This window comes from Metarhizium brunneum, chromosome 6 (genome assembly GCF_013426205.1).
Source record: "Metarhizium brunneum chromosome 6, complete sequence".
NCBI classification, from domain to species: Eukaryota; Fungi; Ascomycota; class Sordariomycetes; order Hypocreales; family Clavicipitaceae; genus Metarhizium; species Metarhizium brunneum.
This window is the reverse complement of record NC_089427.1, coordinates 4,047,030-4,062,167: the sequence shown is the minus strand read 5'-3', so window position 1 is coordinate 4,062,167 and position 15,138 is coordinate 4,047,030. Positions and strand designations below refer to the sequence as shown.

Genomic DNA, 15,138 nt, shown 5'->3' with positions numbered 1-15,138 from the left:
TTGCCCGACGTGAGTTGGTACTGCTTGATTGTGGAAGATGACGGCAGCTACTATACACAACTATCTTTTCCTGCCGTTTGCCATATTCGTGCGGCTTGAAGCTACCAACGGGTAAAACGGTAACGGCAGACACAGGCAGAGAGAGGGAGTTGTACTGCACGGACTGTAAATCAGGACATTAATATAATGGCCGTGTCGACCGATGTGCAGGTGATGGTTTTGGCGCCGCAAATTATTCCCGTCTAGTCCCGGGATGGCGGCGATACGACTGCAAGTATTACCCCAACCGATAGCTCAACGTTCAACACGGCCCCAAGACAGCTACACCGAAGGCTCTAACGTGACTAGCGTGATGAAAGTACATGTAGCAATCGGTGTTTCTCTACTACTTGTAATTCTTGGTTTGGCAGTATATATATATACATATATTCGTCTTTGGTCGGCGGATCGCCAACAAGAAGCAACCCGAGCCGTCGTCTGAGCATATCCCGAGCCTGAATAAACCCCAATTGGACGCAACCACCCCCATTGATGGCCCCGACTCACTTATAGAGGCGAATTAGACGGCACGCGGCGTCTTTCGGGGAGAAACCGCGTTGGAGTCTGATCTTGGCTCCGACAGGAGTCGGATATCCGAGCTGCCAGGGTCGTTGGTAGCGCGTGTGGTTGGCGGAATGTGTGAATCACCGGGCCGTGGCAAATCAGTTGGGAGCTTGGCAAAATCCGGAGAGGACAAAGTTAGTGCTGCTCCTGGACTTGAAGGAGGTTGCAGTTGACATGTCAATGCTGGTGAAGATGAGCCCGGGGGGGAGGACAGCTGGCGCCAAAAACCTGCGAGTCCAAGGGGAAAAAGAGTAATAATATAAGTCTAGACAAGACTTTTTAAAGGGACTGTCATGGTAATGGAAGAGACGCAATCAAGGTAGATGGTGTTGGTGCGGAAGAAGCAAATACATGTCCAGGGGGCCACCAGATGAGCACATGGGGGATGCAAACTGCTTGCACGATGCCGAATAAAGTCGGCCATCTTTGGAAACTTGCGGTCGTATTTTGCAAAGTCACCCCCTTCGTCGGGTCCAAGTCTACGGAGCACTGTGAAGCAGAATACTCTTGAGTCTTGACGCTCATGGGCTCGAGGGCAATATTCTCTCCAGTCAATGCCACAAGCGATGTGGAGCTCGCCCGTGTACTGGTCATTTGATCCGGGGAGGCCAACACTTGTTAGTCACATTTGTTCAGATCGTGTCTCGGTGCTAAGCGCTTTGGGGATGATTGGCAAGTCGATGGCCAGACGCATCCGTCGGTGATGCTCCGAACCGCATGTTGCCACAAAACAAGCAAGCCTAGAGAGACGGCAGTGGCCACTGGCGAGTTGGTACACTACGTAACTATATATGGAATGTAGCTGTCAACATCATCGGGCAAACCGGTCCCGCGCATCATGGTTCGTTTGGACGGCGGTTCCGGTCCTCGTACGACGTCTTGTCAGGGCGCTGTCAAAACGGCACGACCGTCCGTCGTCGCCACATAGCCCATCTCGATGCTTTTTCCATGTGAGATGACAGGCTGTGGTATTTTCCGGTGTGCATGTGGGCATACATTGACCAATCGCATATATTACTTGAGCGTCGAAAGCGTTGAAACTGGTCCCATTGCAGCACGGCCCATCGGCATAACTTTTGTGCCCGTTCCAACTTCACGACGCCGTTTGTTGCAACTAACAAGGCCGTAGAGGCCTCGGAAGCGTAAAAATAAAATAATTACATTGTATACGTAAAACATGTCTCCCGAGTTCTTGCCAGATCGTGTATACAATCGCCGGTAATCAGGTACCTGGGCGCACGCCGCCGCTCGGCCGGTATTCTCGGACACAAGCTCCCAAAACGGCATCCAAGGCGCCGCCCACAACACCAAGATGGAAACCTCGCGCCTGCGGGTGTGGAGAACCTGGGGACCCCAGCGCAAGAGACACACGGGATCAGATGTTGTGGCGGTTGTCCCGTCCCTAAGTCCCCGAGTCCCTGACAATGGCCGACTTATAACTACTCCGGGTTTCTCGCCCACCGCGCTCGTGTAAGTAGCCCTCGTCTCTCTCCCGATCAACATCTAGTCGCGGGGAAAGAAAGCTACACAACTTGGTTATCCAGCGTCGTCCTCGGCCTCCTCCGCGCATCATGTCCAAGGCCCCGAACCCCAAGGACTCGATGAAGTCGACCTGGCGCACCGCCAGCAGAGACACATGGACCTGGAGCCACTGGATCTTCGAAACCCTCGACGGCTATCCCACGGCCCTGGACAAGCCGGTGCCGAAGCACCCCAAGACGGACAAGATTCCGTACCTGTCGCAATGGTCGCAGCACGTCTGGGTGCTGGTGCACGCCGTCACGCCTCTGCTCGTCCACCAGGCCATCTTGACGTTTACAGGGAGGGAGAGCCTGCACCCCCTGCTCATGTTCCTGCTCTACTTCAACGCCTTCAACGTCATCCTGATCCGCGAGGTGCACACGCTCCGCAAAATGGGCCACAGATGGGGCTTCCTCGACGGCGACGTCCACGACCGCGACGGCATCCCCGACGCCAGCGTGACAAAGGTGCTGCTGTCGGCGCTCAAGGGCACCGGCGGCCGCGTCGCCCTCGCCATTTACTTCTCCTACGACCGAGCCGTGCAGCCCGTCGACGCCCTGTCGAGCTGGCAGTGGTGGGCGTGGCTGGTGCTCGAAATCGGCGTCTACGGCGTCGTCCTCGACTTTTGGTTCTACTGGTACCATCGCCTGATGCACGACGTCTCCTTCCTGTGGCAGTTCCATCGCACGCACCACCTGACCAAGCATCCTAACCCGCTTATGACGGCCTTTGCCGATGAGGAGCAGGAGTTTTTTGACCTCGTCGGCATTCCGTTCCTTACTTATATGAGCCTCCGGGCCATGGGTCTCCCGCTGGGCTTCTACGAGTGGTGGCTGTGCCACCAGTATATTGCCTTTATCGAAGTAGCTGGCCACAGCGGGCTGCGGCTGCATGCCGCCGGGCTATCCACGTTCCATCCCATCCTGCAGTACTTTAATGCCGAGATTGTGGTGGAGGATCATGACATGCATCACCGCAAGGGCTGGCGCAAGAGCCACAACTATGGCAAGCAGACGCGGCTTTGGGACCGTGTCTTTGGCACCTGTCTCGACCGCGTCGAGTCGGCCCCCGACAACGTCGACTATGTCAACCCGGCGCACGTGCCGCTGTTTTGAATGCAAAGGGACTGTTGGACTTGCGTGTGTGTGAATGGGTCAGGGCACCGATTCGTAGATGGCAAAGCTAGAGGTCGAAAGGAGGAGCTGTGGTGACGTGAGCAACAACGATGTAATGTACAATGATACCTTGATAGACACAATTTCATTCCACCCTCGACATCTTGTCACGCTGGGCCCCCTGTCCCATTGTCTTTGCCGCTCACGCGGCGTCTTGTCACGTTGGCAAGGGAAACGTAGTACACGCGTTGCAAAAGAGCCAGAGTACGGTGCGAAAACGACAACCGCCTGCTGGTGGCCGTATTTTTTGATTCATTACACGCTGCCAAGACACGGATGGATGCATGGCCAACCCGACCATTACGCTAGTGCACACAACCGCATGTTCCAACTCTCGCGGTTCTTGTCCATCACATTCATTCATTCATTCATGTCTACTCCAGACCCAGGTAGCCCCCCGACGTGTCAATCAGCGCGTACAGGGAGACCAAGTCGTCCCGCGACTCCAAGTTGACAATGTCCTCGTCGCCCAGGATGTTGCCGCCGTCGAAAGCACTCGACACCTCGAGAGGCAGCGCGGCGGCGTCGTCGTCGTGCTTGGGCATCGTGGCGGGCGTGGAGCTCGGCGACAAGGGCTGGACCGTCGTCTTGGCCGGCGACACGCTGTCCCAGGACGCGTCGGCGGCGGCGTCGTCGCCAAACGCCTTGTCGATGAGGCTGATGGCGTCCCCGGCGGCGGGCGGGGGGTAATGCGGCGGCGGGAGCGGCAGCGGCAGCAGCGGCGCGCCCCGGACACGGAGGGCCGAGTGGTCGCCGGGCTCGGCGCCGGTGGTCCCGGGCGGCGTGTAGTGCAGCTGGCCAAACAGGCTGCTGATGAGCTGGCCCTCCATGTCCATGGACGCGGCGTGCCTCTTCTCGGCGTAGGCCTGGCAGGCCTCGTGCAGGAGCTGGACAATGGTGCAGTTGCGGAAGGCAATGGCGTCGCTGGAGAAGCGCTGCAGCAGGCTGCGCGCCGTGTACATGGACTTGTCGAGCGGGAAGATCTGGTGCATGTCGCCGAAGTGGGCGAGGCCGACGACGAGGGCCGAGTGCACGACGCAGCTGACGCTAAAGGGCAGCCGCGTCGGCGTGTCCCAGGCCTCGACGAGCGGCTCGAGCAGCGCGAGCGTGCGGATGGCCGAGTTGACGCAGGCGTGGGCGAGGACGCGCGACGACTCGGCCGGCGTCCACGCGGGCGACGATGATGACGACGACGAGGCCGCCTGCCGGGCGTGCGCGGCGACGCGCTCCGACAGGAACGGCCGCGTCAGGAGCATGACGGTCCAGTGGAAGACGACCTTGAGGTGCGTCAGGCCCATGTTGGGCGCGCCGCCCTCGATGCCGTCGCCCGGCTCGATGTTGTCGGCGGCCAGGCCCCGGGTGAAGACGGCCGCCCACTCGCGCTGCCGCGAGGCCACGCGGTTCAGGGTCGCGGCCGAGATCTGGCGCTGCTCGTAGACGTCGGTCAGCACCTGCTCCATGATGGCGAGCAGGTCGCCGCAGGCCGAGTAGTCGTCGGGCGCCGCCGTGTCGCGCGTCTCCTTGGTCGCGGGCGGGCGGCCCAGCAGCGCGCTCGAGAGGATGTCGATGCTGCGGAGGGACTTCCAGATGCGCTCGCGGCGGCGGAACTCGTCGGCGGTGAAGCGCATCGACACGGCCTTAAGGTGCAGGCCAAGGGCGTAGGCGGCGCGCACGGCGAAGCCGAGGTGCATAAAGGCGGCGTTGCGGCGCGAGGCGGCCAGGAGGTACATGGCGATGAGGATGTAGGCCTCGACGGCCAGCGTGCTGGGGTCGTCCATGAGGTACCTGGCCGACAGGTAGCGGCCGTAGTTGAAGCACGACTCGGCCACCTCGCCCAGGTCCTTGGGCGACGACTGGGCGCCGAGGGCGAGGATGAGGTAGACGACGGGCTTGGCCAGCGGGAGGGCGACGGCGTCCCGGGCCAGGGCGCGCGGGACCTGGTCCAGCAGCACGGGCTTGTCGTACAGGTCGAGGATGCCGTTGGTGCACAGGTAGAACTGGCGGGCAAAGTGCCTGGCCTCGTCCTCGGTCAGGGCGGGCGGCGACTTGTGGTCGGATCCGGCGTCGAGCCAGGCGGGCGCGCCCTCGGGCGAGGCCTCGACCATGGCCGGCCGCAGGGGATCGTCGACAAAGGGGCCCGGCCCTTGCGTCTCTCGCACCAGGCGCCGGATCGACTGCAGGAAGGATGGGTTGGCCGAGTCGCCCAGGTACATGAAGCGGCCCTTCTTGTCGAGGATGAGGCGCGACTGGTCCAGGGGCGTGGCCGCGGGCGACGAGTCGGTAATGTCAATGGTGACGGAGGGCGGCTCGACCGAGGAGCGGCCTCGCGAGCTCGAAATCGAACCGCCGCGGTGTCGAGCGGGATGCAGCTTAGCCGCCCGTCCCCCGTGCTCCGTCTCGTATCGGCACTCGTTGTGAACTCGCCGCTCGGTGCACCGGCCGCAGGGTTGCCGTCCGTCGCATCGCTCTTTGCGCCTCTTGCACCTGCGCCGGGGGAAAGGAGTGTAAGCGTGACGGCAACATGGACGCGGCCATGGAGGGAGGGGGGAAGTCAGATTTACATGTCACATGCTCTGCTGCATCTCTTTCGCGCGGCCATCTGGTCATGACGCTGTTGGGATCGCATGTCTGTATGCTGGAACCCGGGTATATGTACACGGTAGGCTATGACGTAGGTGAGGGAGAGGGATGAATGGGATGAAGAAATAATTCAAAAGGACAAGTGCGTCGTTGACCCTTGGCAACGGCAAATCGATCTTGTACGGATCCCGCAGGCCGTCGAATGTCATGCTCCTCCAAATGTCGTGGGATGAGCAAGCAAGCGACCGTGGATTAGCAAACAGACTGTCGCGCGGGGTCCCAGGTCGGCTGCTTGATGCCGCGCCGTCATGGAGTCGTGATCAAAAAGTTGCAAAACGTGGGGTAGTTGGCGGTGGACGGGTTTGAGTTTGTCGTCGTCGCAGGACAAGCCGGGATCCTGGCACATGGACATGATGCAAATATGGAACCGCGCGCCCATCTTCAGGCCCCGGGTCGGCGGCCCACAATCAAATGGCTTTCTTTGCTGATGAGGAATGCGGCGTCGTCATCTTGAACCAGCGCATCTTGGTTGGCTTGCATGTGGCACCGTGCGTGACAGGTCGTGCCAACTGACAATGCTTTTGTGCCAGTTGCACCAGTTGACGACTCGTCGGCATGACCTGGCGTTGCCCAACATTCAAGACATTGCATGTGATGTTCCTCCTCCTTCCCCCGCGTTGGCTGGCTTCAACCTTCAACGTTCCAAAGAGCCTTCAATTCCACCCAGGCCCGACGACACGGCCACATCCTCCCATGATTCCTACACCGTGTTGCATCTCACCCGTCGCGAGTCAATGCTGCCAGGCGGTGGGCAGGACTCCATGTCTGCATCCGACGGCTGCCGAAGCTGCTTCCGACGAGACCAGAGCGTTCCGATGCCGGACTGGGACGGGAAACGGCGGGGGTCCAACGCCACGCCGCCCAGGCATGGGTTGGGGGAACGCCGCCGGCCGTGGGCATCATCGAATTGATGATCATTCATGTTTGGACTTGGGACGCAGTCATGACCCATGGCGTCATGTAGCATGTATGTGTGTATAGTACATGTACCAGTGCTTGGTACGTCGACGACGTGGAAACATGAAACTTGACACTATGACCGAGTTGTTCCCCTGACTTTCAGGCCTTCATGTTGCATACGAGGCAGCAACTCGGCCTCGCTACAGATACATTGGCCAACAAGGATCCTGCCCTCTTTGAAACTAATTCGAACCTGCCAAGCTGCCTGGCCCTTTCATCTCTGGCACTTGTGCCTCTTGCCACCAGACGAAACACGATGCTCCGGTCCCCAGTCTACAACGGATGGCGCCGGTCATGTTGACCAAGCCACCGACTCATTTCAAATATGGCCATCAACGCCGGTGACTCGCTTGCAGCAGCCCGTGACGACCAGACCAGACGCAACATCACTCCTTCGAGTCCTTCCAAACCAATACTGCCTTGAGCGCTATGCCGCGCTTGGTATCATCAATCGCCTGCTGAAAATCGCGAAAATCATAGAAAGTGACCAGCTTATCCACCGGGTAGTTTCCCTTGGCGTATTCGTCCATCAAGTACGGAATAATCTGGCTCAGTCGATGTCAGCAAATGCACCCCCCCTTTTTTGCGGCCACACAGCGCCGACTTGCCTTGCTGGGAATCGAGTCGCCCTCGCAACACCCGGAATAGCGTCTGCCGTGAATGACGTGGGCAAAGATGTCGACGCCCGTCTTGATCCCAGGCTACCGCGTCAACCGTCAGCAGCAACTCAGCCGACAACAGTGGCAAGACTCACCGTCGGCGCTCCCACAGACGCCGCGTGCCCACGGCTTCCGAGAGCCTGAATCATGGTCTCGATGACGGCCGGCACCCCCGTGCAGTCCACGGCGTAGTTGACCCCGTTGGGAGGGGCCAGTTCCCCAATCTTGGCGACGATGTCGGGGTCGCTTCCGAGCAGGGTGTGCGTGGCGCCCAGTCGAGACGCCAGCTCGAGCCGCGACGGCTGGAGATCAACGGCGATGATAATCTTGGCCCTGCGCATCTTGGCGGCCATGATGGCGCTCATGCCCACGGACCCGGCGCCAAAGACAGCCACGCTGCTGCCGGGCTGGACGTCGAGCGTGTTCAGGACGGCGCCGGCGCCCGTCTGCAGCCCGCACCCGAGCGGCGCAAACAGGGCCAGGTCCGTTGTGTCCGGGACCTTGACCAGGCTGGACACGGACGCGACGGTGTGCCTCGAGAAGGAGCTCTGCCCGAAGAACCTGCTGTACAGAGCCTGCCCGCCCTTGTCGTCTTGCCTGCGCATGGCGCTCGATCCGTCGGGCCGCGTGCCGCCAAAGTTGAGCGACTTGAACGAGTAGCAATGCGCCGGGTGGCCGTCCTCGCACTGCGCACACTCTTGGCAGTGGCAGAAGGAGAGCAGGACCTTGTCACCCACGGCGACGTGTCGGACCTGCGAGCCAATCTCTTTGACGATGCCGGCGCCTGCGAGGTCTGTTACTACAACGGAACTGGCGCGTGGGAAAAGACACAGATGCTGCGTGTGGCTCGGGTACCTTCGTGGCCGAGGACGGCGGGCGCAAACGCAGGCAGAGTCCCGTCGGCGCATGACAGGTCGGTATGACAGATGCCGCTGGCGTGTATTTCGACGAGTGCCTCGTCCGGGCGCAGTGCGTCCAGCCGCACCGTCTCGAAACTGAACGGGGCGTTGATTTCGCTGAGCACGAGCGCCGTAGTCGTTGCCATTGTGTAAGCTGGCCTGTGGGGACGTCAATATGGGAGGATGAAGAAAGATTGGCAACTTGATGTAGTTGCATATATATTGCCACATGTGCACGTTCCTGACGATGCGACGCTTACTTATCCTCGGGGCAGGCTGGATCTGAATCTGTCCCCGGGCCCCATTTGGCCCAATTGATCTCATCGGAACCCCCGCGTCCCGGCTGAACGGGTCTGGTGTGAATAGCTCACGCCGATCCAATAGTAGCGAGGTCCGAAGTCTTGGAACCGTCGTAACTGCCGCTTTGTCGAAGCGTAAAGCTACCAGACATGTACAGACCCCGCCGTCCATGTTGACAGGCAAAACTAGTGGTGACGTTGAAACGGCAGGATTACGCATCTCTTACAAACGCCGCCCGGCGTGGGTGGGATGACCGATGACGGCGACGGCGACGCTTCCCCATTCTCTTCCGAGAGCCGAATGCTTGTCATGCCTGATGTCTAGATTTTGTTAGTCTTCAACGTTGTCATTTCCCCATGCGACAGTAGCCAATCACATTCTGTCCACATGTCCAGTATCTGGGGTTCTCCGTAAACGCTACAGAGTACTCCGTATTGGAGCGATCAATTGATGCCGTGCTCGGGCCCACGCGGCGGTGGCCTCGGCTTATTCTGTCCGGGTTGAACCGGACGGGCAAGGGTCCAGTGTCTCATTTGAGGTTGCAACATTGACTTCAATGTTGTGCAAGTCCATCTTGACATGCGTAAACAAAGAGGCTCCTATATGTCGACCAAGTTGCTATACTCGTGGAATACAGTATTGGGGTGAGCCGGTCGCAGTAAGTAGCCAAAATGGGCGAAACCCTGTCGCGGCCAATTCCGGCTCACGCCAAACAACTTGCCATATGCAAAGAAACCTGAGGCTGTTGCCTCTGGTCAGAGTGAAACGATACAAAAGATGGTGCCGAGACTCGTTTTCGCATTCTTCGTCTCGACTTTTCCCCTTGCATTCCTTGACTGCATTGTACTCCATCTCACCGCCACCATTTGCCGCCTCACATCAAGCACGCAGCGACAACGTGCGGACATTGAAGCCATCATGGCGGCCGTTTCCAAGGCGGCACAATGGGCGCCTAGATGGCGAGTCGTCCAGCAACCAAACATGAACGCACCGAAATTGCCGTCGGCCCTGCAAGCTGCACGGCGCGAATCGCCGTTTTCCAACATCAAGTCACCCGAGAACTTGTGGGCAAAGCCGTCGAGGCATTTTTCCATCCACCAGAAACCAAGCCGGCAACAGGGCGACAAGGCGCCGTCCGGAGAGCACGGCGGCCACGGCAACGGCACCGAGTTGCCGGCATTCAGCCTACACGGTCTCGGTATCAGCAGAAACATGAAGCTGGCCCTCGTTGGCATCCTTGGCATCTTTGGCGCCATGGAGACGTGCATGTACGGCAAGTGGATTTGGCAATGGTGCAAGGGCCAAGCCGACGATGAGCAGATGAGCAAGCCCGTCATAGGTCGCTGATGCTGATGGAGTGGTGGATGGTGACGGATTGGGATCAATGATGCATGTTGCGCCTTTGGTGAAGAATCGCGGCGACGACATTTGTAATAGTACGCCAGAAAACCTGCTCTGTATGTATTCTAGATCAATCCCCCCCGTGGTTCGCCTTCATGGCTCATGTATACAAGGCGCAGGATATGCGATTGTGTGAAAGACGTTGACTGGGTAATTTGCAGTGCTTGTCGGCCTTTTCCTGCAACGCTGCCCGTTCCGAGTGATTATCTGCACTCAATGGTGAAGCAAGCAAGTGCATACATGGCACCAACATGATTAAGCCCGGTCGGACGATGCCGCTGAGCCGCACCGCAGCCCGGATATGCACATATGTAGGTACAACGGCATCCTCGTGGTGTTCATGTGGTGTCTGGTCCAAGTTTGCGCGCAGTGTGAACTAACTGATGGCGCAATCGCCACATTCCAGTGGCACATGGCGACATGGAGCTGTCGGGACAATGCGACCGGGATTTCAGAGGTCGTGGGCGATTTGATGCCATGCTTTGGCAACATGAAGACAATCACTTTGTAACTACCCGCCCGCGACTGGGTGGACGAGCCACTTTTTATCTACGTGGCAACTCTGCCGACTTTGCGCAAGATTGGGCATTGAAGCTACATGTACGAGCTCCGAGGGCAAAAAGAAAGGACCAGATCACTACCGACTGCATTGACTGCAGTCCAGACTTGCAAGGCGCCAATTAGACGGTCCACGCCCAGCCCGCCCATCCTGCATGGCCAAGCCAGAAGCTGAAATTCCAAATGGCTGCCAAGAAACTGCCAGAGGCACACAGGACCTCGTCATTCGTACTCGGTGTGTTGGTGGTGTTCTTGATTGGCGTTTTTGCCCCCTCACCCAAGTCACCACCACATCCCACCGTTATAACCAAGGAGCCTCGTGACGACGCCGCCTTTTGGCTTGCACGGGTTGAAATGTCGACTGGCCCGTGGCCTCTTTCGGCCGCCGGAAACGACAATGCAACCGTCAAACGGGTCGACTCAACTCGGACGCGCTGCCTCGCCTTGCGTCTTGACGCGCAAAACACCAAGCCGACAGACGACTCGGCCATGCATCCACGCAAAGGATGAGACGATCCCATCTTGGCCCAGCCCATGTTCTTGCACGGTGCCGCGAGCATGTATCGCTATCCGCCGCCGGTGCCGGCCGCCGCGTGGCCTGCAACACCACGCCGAAATGCCTATCGACTTGGCTTCCATCTGGAGCAGCACTTCAACGCCAAGATTTACACGTCCGGCTCGCCAGTCCGGGGCCACGTCCTTCTTCGCCCGGCCCAGGACATTGCCTACGACGATTTCGAGATTAGCCTCGTGGGCGTCAGCAGCACGCAAAACCTGCTGCAGCACGAGTCGGCCATCGTTGCCCTCCCCTTTATGAAGCTGGTCATGCCGCTGTGTCCCGACAGCCTGCCCGCCAGCAAGATATTCGCCGCGGGCCAGGAATACGTCTTCCGCTTCCACTTCGTCCTGCCGTTCCACCTCGCCATCGGCTCCTGCCGGCACGGGTGCGTCTCGCCCGCCGTCAAGGAGCTGCACCTGCGGCCGCCGCCCACCATGGGATTCTGGGAGGGCGACGACCAGTCCCCCCAGATGACGCAGATCAAGTACGCCGTCGCCGTGCTGGCCACGAGACGCCTCCCGGCCGACCCCCTGCCGGCGCGGGTGATTGCCGAGTCGTCCATGATCCGGGTCCTGCCCGCGTTCCCGGAAGACGCCCCGTTGGACATCACCCCCGTCGACGACGGCTACGCCCTCTCGAGGAGCAAGACGATACGCAGAAACTTTGTCGCCGGCAAGCTGGGCAGGCTGACCGCCACGGCCGCCCAGCCCAAGGCCGTCATGCTGTCGCCCGACGGCCACGCTGCCTCGGCCACGTCGTGCCGTCTGACTCTGGTCTTTGACTCGGTCGGCGCCGGCGCCCCGTCGCCCAGGATCAGCTCCGTGTCCGGGAAGCTCACGTCGCACACCTATTTCGACATGTCCTTCATGAACCGCCTCCCCAATCTGGGCAACCGGCCATCGCCCGAGGCCACGTCGCCGTACCGGTACACAACCTCCACCAAGCTGTTTAGCCTCCCGGTGGGCGATTTGCCCTGGAGAGAGGAGCGCGCCGAATCGGCCTGGGAGGAAGCCATGTTCCCGCTCGCCCGGGGGGTCTTGGCGCCGACGCAAGAGAATCCTTCGAGGCGTGCGAGCGCCGCGACGTGCCCCGACATGGAGTCGTCGATGGGCTCGAGACCAAGGCGATGCGTTGCCGAGCTCGACGTTCAATTCACGATACCCAGGAACAATAGGAAAATGTTTTTGCCGACGTTTCACTCGTGCCGCATATCGCGCACCTACACGCTGCATCTTTGTCTCGCTGTCGGCCAGACGTTTTCCACCCTGTCTCTTGTCGTGCCGCTGCAGATTGGCGTGGAATCCACGTCAGACAATCGTATGCAGCAGCACGAGTTCCGGGCAGCGCCTGGCCTTGCCTTGGTGCGAGGCCAAGACCGCGCGAGGCGGAATACGTATGCCGGGCTGCCGGGGTATATGCTGGAATCGAGCGATCACGAACTACCAGGCTACTGCTGATGCTCTGACACGAGGTTCATGAATACTTGACAACGGTGTCGCCTCTACCAGGCACCATATTCCGACTGCACTACATGTACACGCCTCGCATACGCCGCCAGGCTCTACTTGATACACAAGACCTCGCCGCTCGGCACCGAGAACCAGGCATCGTCCTCGCCCCCCCAGCGCCGCCACGTCTCAGCAACCTCTGCCAACTGGTCCGCCGTCGCAATCCCCGACGCAACCGCCGTGTCGGCAAACGACGAGGCCACCGTCCGCTCTGCCCAGAGCCCGCTCCACCAGGCCACTTCCTCGCGGGTGCTGTAGCACCACGAACTCACCGACGACGTGATGGCCTCGGCCGCGAAGCCCGCGCGCCTCGCCCACGCGTGCACCATCCTGCCCGCGTCCGGCTCGCCGCCATTGTGCGCCGCCAGCTTCCCGTACAGCGCCTGCCACGCCTTCATCCCCTCCACGTCCGGGTACCACGTGAACGCGCCGTAGTCGGATTCGCGCGCGGCCACGATGCCGCCGGGCTTGGCTACGCGCCGCATCTCCCGCAGAACTCCGACCGGGTCCTTGACGTGCTGCAGGACCTGGTGGCAGAATACAATGTCGAACGAGTCGTCCGGGTAGCGCAGCGCGTTGGCGTCGCCCTCTACAAAGTCAATGTTGTCGACGGCCCTCGACGCGGCTAGGGCTCGCGCCTGTTCGAGCACTTTGGCCGCGCGTTCCAGGCCCGTCACTCGACCTTCGGGCACATAACCGGCCAGGTCGACGGTGATGGTTCCCGGGCCGCAGCCAATGTCGAGTATGGCCATGTCGGGCTTGATGTGAGGCAGCAGGAAGCCTGCCGAGTTGCGGGCTGTGCGCCAGGTGTGCGATCGCAGCACCGACGCATGGTGGCCGTGGGTGTACGTGGCTGTCTCGGTTTTGATGCTCATTGTTTTACGATGGAATCGGGGTGTAATACTTGATGGATTTGGCACACAAAATGGGCGTTTGATACCGGTTTGGCCATGGAATTCGACGGTGACTTTGTAGGTTCTGGTCGGCTCCGGTGTCGGAGAACCTTTGCCGATTCGGCGGCTTAGACCCTAACCCTAGGTCAGTCAGGCTCAGAGCGTTCAGCGCGCGACGACTCTGTTTGTTCATCTGCCGATGGTATCGAAATTGCATCTCAATTGCTCCCTGAGGTATGAACCGACTATCTAGGAGATGCCGTGTGCAGAGTCGCGAGAAGGCGACGTCTCAAGGAGTCAGGGCCCTTGCTGCCATGCACATCACCCTACACTCGTTGTCAACGTCATACCCAGCGCTGATTCTTCTCGCTTCAAAATTTGGCATTACTTCTCTAAACTCGGAACAGTCACCTGTTTCCTTTTTGAACTCTTGTATTCGGGCAATGTCGCCCCTCTGGCTCTCGTGAGGATGGCCACGTGTTGGATTTGTACAATGTCCCGAGCTCGATGCGCCACGAAGAGAGGCGGAGAACTTGGTCATGATTCATGGGATTTGCGGCCAACGGGCAGAGATGCAGTGAAATGAAACTGGCTAGAATACACGACTGACAATTGAATTGTCGCTGTGGTCAGGCCAGAGGAGGACTGGCGACGGTGCAAATCTAGTCCAAGTCTTTCTGTATAAGGCAATCCGTGGGAAACGCTCATGGCCCTTCACCTAAGCGCTACCCGAATAGGCCTTTGGTAATAGCCCCATTGCCATCAAATACTAGACTACCGGCGTGGACGAGAAATCCGTCTCGCCAGAATCTGCAAATTAGCTATATACAGCCGTCTTGAAGAAAAGGCCCGTAAATGATACCCACTATCATTGTAATTGCGAACCAACAAGCACTGAATGTGTTGTATTTCAAGAGCCAAGCAGTGATCACACTACATAGATATATGGAAGCAAGAGATGGTCTGGCCCGACATGTTTGTTGTGGGCGTGGATTTCCGGACATCGTATCTACGCGGGATGATCAGCGTCGCACCCCTTGGAACGGATATTTTGTGCCGTCGTCTCACAATACCATTCCAAAGTCCCAGCACGATAAGCAGAAAGAAAAAGCATTGCTACACTTGACTCATCAACGCCCATCATCCAGCATTCGAAATCTGCCAGGGTGCCCATCGTGACGCCTCTATCAGTGAAATCGCATACGGCGGTAGTACGGCGGTAGCTTGATGAGCACGTACAAGCACGGCATATGGGGATGGCATCATCGGCCAAGTCCATGCTGATCATTCAACCAGCGGCACAGACTCAAGAGTCGAGAATCGGCAAGGCAGGAATTGGGCGGAGGCTTCGTTCGGGAGCAAATACGCGCTCGGGAAGCCTTTCCACAGACCAAGGATCCAACTCTTTCCGCTGCCCGTACGAGTCGAACTATCCAGCTGGCCTTTTGGAGAAGTGCATTGG

The 15,138-nt window shown here is 59.2% G+C and overlaps 6 protein-coding genes across 6 annotated transcripts; 3 read left to right on the top strand and 3 right to left on the bottom strand.

Moving 5' to 3' along the window:
* Positions 1-2,174: 2,174 nt before the first annotated feature.
* Positions 2,175-3,239, top strand: vlmA_5 (Fatty acid hydroxylase vlmA; the record flags this gene model as incomplete). The annotated part of the gene is made up of 1 exon (XM_014686057.1): positions 2,175-3,239. The coding sequence occupies one exon, from the start codon at positions 2,175-2,177 to the stop codon at positions 3,237-3,239; it is 1,065 nt and encodes a 354-aa protein (XP_014541543.1).
* Positions 3,240-3,673: 434 nt separating this feature from the next.
* FGR27_1 (Filamentous growth regulator 27) lies at positions 3,674-5,925 on the bottom strand (the record flags this gene model as incomplete). Its single annotated transcript, XM_014686056.2, has 2 exons — positions 3,674-5,783; positions 5,861-5,925. 2 exons carry the CDS (start codon positions 5,923-5,925, stop codon positions 3,674-3,676), a joined length of 2,175 nt encoding a protein of 724 aa, XP_014541542.2.
* Positions 5,926-7,285: 1,360 nt separating this feature from the next.
* xylB_3 (Aryl-alcohol dehydrogenase) lies at positions 7,286-8,603 on the bottom strand (the record flags this gene model as incomplete). Its single annotated transcript, XM_066131676.1, has 4 exons — positions 7,286-7,444; positions 7,508-7,600; positions 7,654-8,342; positions 8,414-8,603. The coding sequence occupies 4 exons, from the start codon at positions 8,601-8,603 to the stop codon at positions 7,286-7,288; spliced, it is 1,131 nt and encodes a 376-aa protein (XP_065987612.1).
* A 1,072-nt stretch (positions 8,604-9,675) lies between these two features.
* G6M90_00g105530 (uncharacterized protein) lies at positions 9,676-10,104 on the top strand (the record flags this gene model as incomplete). Its single annotated transcript, XM_014686054.1, has 1 exon — positions 9,676-10,104. The coding sequence occupies one exon, from the start codon at positions 9,676-9,678 to the stop codon at positions 10,102-10,104; it is 429 nt and encodes a 142-aa protein (XP_014541540.1).
* A 1,146-nt stretch (positions 10,105-11,250) lies between these two features.
* On the top strand, positions 11,251-12,732 carry G6M90_00g105520 (uncharacterized protein; the record flags this gene model as incomplete). Its single annotated transcript, XM_014686053.2, has 1 exon — positions 11,251-12,732. The coding sequence occupies one exon, from the start codon at positions 11,251-11,253 to the stop codon at positions 12,730-12,732; it is 1,482 nt and encodes a 493-aa protein (XP_014541539.2).
* Positions 12,733-12,836: 104 nt separating this feature from the next.
* On the bottom strand, positions 12,837-13,658 carry G6M90_00g105510 (uncharacterized protein; the record flags this gene model as incomplete). Its single annotated transcript, XM_014686052.1, has 1 exon — positions 12,837-13,658. The coding sequence occupies one exon, from the start codon at positions 13,656-13,658 to the stop codon at positions 12,837-12,839; it is 822 nt and encodes a 273-aa protein (XP_014541538.1).
* Positions 13,659-15,138: the final 1,480 nt, after the last annotated feature.